The sequence below is a fragment of the Vicia villosa genome, linkage group LG7 (genome assembly GCF_029867415.1).
Source record: "Vicia villosa cultivar HV-30 ecotype Madison, WI linkage group LG7, Vvil1.0, whole genome shotgun sequence".
In the NCBI taxonomy this organism is placed as follows: domain Eukaryota; kingdom Viridiplantae; phylum Streptophyta; class Magnoliopsida; order Fabales; family Fabaceae; genus Vicia; species Vicia villosa.
The window spans coordinates 87,516,131-87,520,572 of record NC_081186.1 but is presented as its reverse complement, the minus strand read 5'-3'; the positions used below and the strand labels follow the sequence as shown (position 1 = coordinate 87,520,572).

The window sequence follows — 4,442 nt, the reverse complement described above, 5'->3', positions numbered from 1 at the left end:
TAAAAGTCAAAGACTCACCCAGAAAGTGAGAGGACACCACATATTCACCAAAAACCTTAAGACGATGGGTGTATGGGTCCTCACAACATATAAAGTGATCACCCTCAATTTTTTCAAGTAATATGAGACTTACACAACTCACACTTATTGTCAAGGCTAATGAAAAGTTTAGTAAGCAAGTTCCTTGAGTGTGTTCAATCTGTCTAAACAACAATGAAGAGAAAGTATAGTAATTTATAGTTTGATGTGAGTATATTTTTCTCAAAATAAAAGAATAAAATGTCTGATACTATAGAAACCAGATAAAAACATTTGTTCAAACACTTATTGTTTTATTTATTTACTATCAAATCCTTCAAAATAATATCTTTCAGTAAAACCATTCAGCTTGTACAATGATCAATTGCATAAGATGAGTAATTAAGCTTCACAACAATAATTCAAATGAAAACGTCACCATCAAATAACATGAGTAATAATTTTGTTGATACCATGAAATATTCAAATACTAATTAACATTTATTCACAAAAATATCACTTAACATGAGGATATGATTTCAAAGACTATATCTTCATACATTTTTCAAAAGCTAATAGACATTTAGAAAGTAAATAACTGAAACAATCTATTGCTAATTTTTTATTTGTAGATTTATCAACTTAAAAAAGACAACCTAATGATACTAAAATAGATAAGGCTACATTACTCAAACAGAGATATTTAAACTTCAAACAATTTATATATATTTTAATATTTGAAAACAACTGAAACAAATTAATTCATTCTTCTGCGAATTCCACCAGCTCTGTTGCGTGGTCTCTTCAGTCTTACTTTAAACATCCGTTCAAAGAATCTTATAAGACATCCGGGCTTTTCAAAGAAGAAGACATTGTATCCCAACAGCATTCCAAGTACAGCCCCCCACACATATCCTGCTACTACTGCTTTCCATCCAAACCCTGATTCCTCTTTATATTCTGATGTTGAATTTGGTGGCTCATCTTCATCATTTTTGCACGATTTAGACAACGGGAATCCACATAACATTGTATTTCCTTCATACGAATCATTTCCAAATGTATCAAACTGCTGACCTGTAGGTATGGCTCCTTCAAGATGGTTTTGTGAAAGGTTTAAGACAGAGAGGAAATTCAAATTGGTCAAAGCCATCGGAATCTCACCCATCAATTGGTTCCTTGAGAGATCTAACCACTCCAAACTTCTCAAATTACTCAAAGATTGAGGAATATTACCTGTGATTTCATTGTTTGAAAGGTTGAGACCTTTGAGAGAAATTGATTCTCCAATGACATGAGGAATTTCTCCTTCAAACATGTTGTTTGATAAATCAATTGTTGTGAATGTAGTCAATATCCTCGTTAGCTCCATAGAAAAACCTTTAATTGTGATCACCACAGAATCCTCATAGTAATTCCCCTGACCCATGTATTGCGGACCAATTTGGCTGTCATTCACATTCATCATTCCTTGAAAGTTCTTGATGCATGATGTTGGCAAGGGTCCACTTAAATTATTATGAGAGATGTCAAAAATTCTCAACTTAGAAAATGAATGCTCAGTGTTAGAACATGTGATTGTACCATGAAGTTTATTTGATCGTAGACTGAGTACTTGTAACTCTTGTAGAGTTTCAAGCCAATTTGGAAATGCATCATCTATGTTGTTGTTTCCAAGGTCCAAAATTTCAAGGTATGTGCAGCGAGCCAAAGAGCGTGGTAGGGGTCCTTCCAAATGATTTCCATTCAACTTTATAGTCTCAAATTGAATTCCTTCAGAAAAATTTGTAGGAATGCTTCCATAGAGGTTGTTCATTTGCATATCCAATATAAGAAGAGATGGAAATGTTCCGAGGCATTGTGGTATTGTGCCTGTTAAATTGTTGTGAGCCAAATTGAGCACCTTCAGGGAACTTACATTGCACAATGACAAAGCAATGTCTCCTGTGAAGTTGTTATTTGAGAGTAAGAAGTATTGAATGCCATTTGGTGGAATTGGAAGATCTCCTTGCAACTTGTTGAAACTAAGATCAATGTGATAAATGTTCGTCCATGAGTTTAAGAGAATGCTTTGAAACCATTTTGAAATTCCCCCATGAATGTTGTTATTAGAGAGATCTAATATTAGAAGATTTGGCAGGGTTTTAGCTTCACTATCAATGTTGATAGAAAGAGCACTATTATGGGAAAGGTTGAGGAAATTTAGATCTTTAAATGTTGAAAATTGGTGAAAATGCACAACACCACTCAAGTTTGTTGATGACAAATCTAAGCGAGTAAGATTTTGTAGTTCAAATATTGAATTTGGAAAATGACCATGTAAGTTGTTATTAGAGAGAAACAAAGATTTTAAAGAATGAGTTGAGAAGTTACCAATGAATCCTGTGAGGTGGTTGTCACTGAGGTCCAATTGTAACAAAGAAGGCAAATAATAACACCAATGTGGAATTGTTCCATTTAACATGTTATGTCCTAAAAACAGAAAGATCAATTTGGAATGTTTTGTGATTTTACTTGGAATTGGGCCAACTAGTTTATTACTAGAAAGATCTAAATATTCTAATTTGGTTAAATTTTCAAAAACATTTGGAATGTTGCCGCTAAATTTATTATTTCTAAGAAATAAGGAAGCGAGGTGTGTAAGTTTTGAAAGTGATGATGGGATCTCACCTTTAAGATTGTTTTCACCAAGGTCCAAGTCAGTGAGTTGAGTGAGGTTCCACAAAGATGGAGGAACCATTCCTTTAAAATTGCAGGCTTGAAGGTTTAAGTTATTAAGAGACTTCAACTGACCTATGGAATAAGGAATTTCATCTGAGAAAGCAGTGCCGGAGAGGTCCAAGTACCTAAGAGGAGTGCTCCAGTTGAACTTTGGAAGTTGACCACTAAGATATTCATTACCTGACAAATCTAGTTTTTGAAGATTAGGTAGAGAGAGAATGTCACTTGACAAATTTCCTTGCAACCCAGTTTTTCTTAGACTAAGAGAAACCAAAGAGGATGACAAATTCTTTAGCAAAAACAAAGAGCTCTCTCTGATCGAACTCATATTCACATAATCTAGAGAAAGCTCCCTCAAATTAGTAGCATTATGAATGAGTTTCTTCCATGTGAATGGATTGAATTCCAACTGAGCATTGTAATTTGAGCTAAGATCAAGTGATACTAATTTTGACAAATGAGAGATGGTGGAAGGAATATTACCACTAAGATAACATGTTGATAGATTGAGATGTGTGAGATGAACTAGATCACCGACACCAACTTGCAATGAAGACATGGAAAAGTCATTAAAAGCCAAGTTGAGTTGTTGAAGGTGTCTAAGTTGAAAGATAGTGCTATTGGGATATAATTCACCTTCCAGATTATTGCAACTAAGTTCCAGACCAATCACATAGTGGGACACGTTGTCACACGTGACACCATCCCACTCGCAACAGTCTTTACTCTTTTTCCAAGATTCTGTCTTGAAAGAAAAAGAAGAACAATCAGACGATGGATAATATTCAGGTGTAGATGAAGCGTTGACGAAAAAAGAATTCTTGAAGTGTAACAATGCAGAGCTGTCGTGAGGATTGCATAATGAAAAAGTGTTGGAAGTAAAATGTGCAAGTAACAGTAATACTAAAAGTAAGGACCTCATTTAGAGAAACTTACAGTTGCACTCTTTTTTGGAAAGCTTGGTGATGTTGGAAGTAGCAATTGATTATCATGTGTTTATATAGGAAACATAACATGAAATTATTAAAGCATTCACAAAAAGCATTGTCTTGTCTTGTGGTAGGGGATGGATACTTTTCTTCAACCGTATGGAGCACTTCAGTAGAGATAATTTTTGTGGTTGAAATTTTAGTGATATCAAAATTGATCAAAAAGCATCCATATATTCCATAGAAGAAATTCTTCCAAAAGAGAAGACCCAGACTTTTGAACCGTATGTATCACTCCTAACACGAAGACAATGAAATTGAAAGATTTAAATCAAAATAACAATAATGTTAATTGTGTTCACAAGAGGAGTTTATTTTTGGAAATTTTCAAGAGAAAAAGGAATATGTATAACACTGTAAAATACTATCAACCAATCACAATAAGTATTCAAGTAAAACATAATTTTAATTTAAAATAACTAATATAACATGGCAAGTGTAAGAATTTTGATTGGTTGCATGTGTAAAGTTAATTTATACTGTCACTACACTACCTTTAAACTCAATTTTCAAATGTTTTAAAATTTTAATTGAAATACACTGATGATGTAAAGAAGTGTCACTCACAGAATCCTAACCGTTGATTTGTTAAAGTTATTTAATTTTTATTTTAATTTCTATTAAAATAATCCATTTGAATGGTGATGATGCACTGATGGTTGTACATACCAATTAATCTCATGTTTTAAATATTTTATACCCTCTATTTTTAAC

At 33.3% G+C, this 4,442-nt stretch overlaps 1 protein-coding gene across 2 annotated transcripts; it reads right to left on the bottom strand.

Annotated features, from left to right (window-relative positions):
* Positions 1 to 551: 551 nt before the first annotated feature.
* Positions 552 to 3,985, bottom strand: LOC131621110 (receptor-like protein Cf-9 homolog). Of its 2 annotated transcripts, none has more exons than XM_058892328.1 (2): positions 2,689 to 3,985; positions 552 to 2,490 (listed from the first exon to the last, which is right to left on the bottom strand). In XM_058892328.1, the coding sequence occupies exons 1-2, from the start codon at positions 3,659 to 3,661 to the stop codon at positions 776 to 778; spliced, it is 2,688 nt and encodes an 895-aa protein (XP_058748311.1). In that variant the 5' UTR covers positions 3,662 to 3,985; the 3' UTR covers positions 552 to 775. The 2 variants fall into 2 exon arrangements, with proteins under 2 accessions (XP_058748311.1, XP_058748312.1); XM_058892329.1 differs by having other exon boundaries at positions 556 to 3,480; positions 3,676 to 3,982.
* Positions 3,986 to 4,442: the final 457 nt, after the last annotated feature.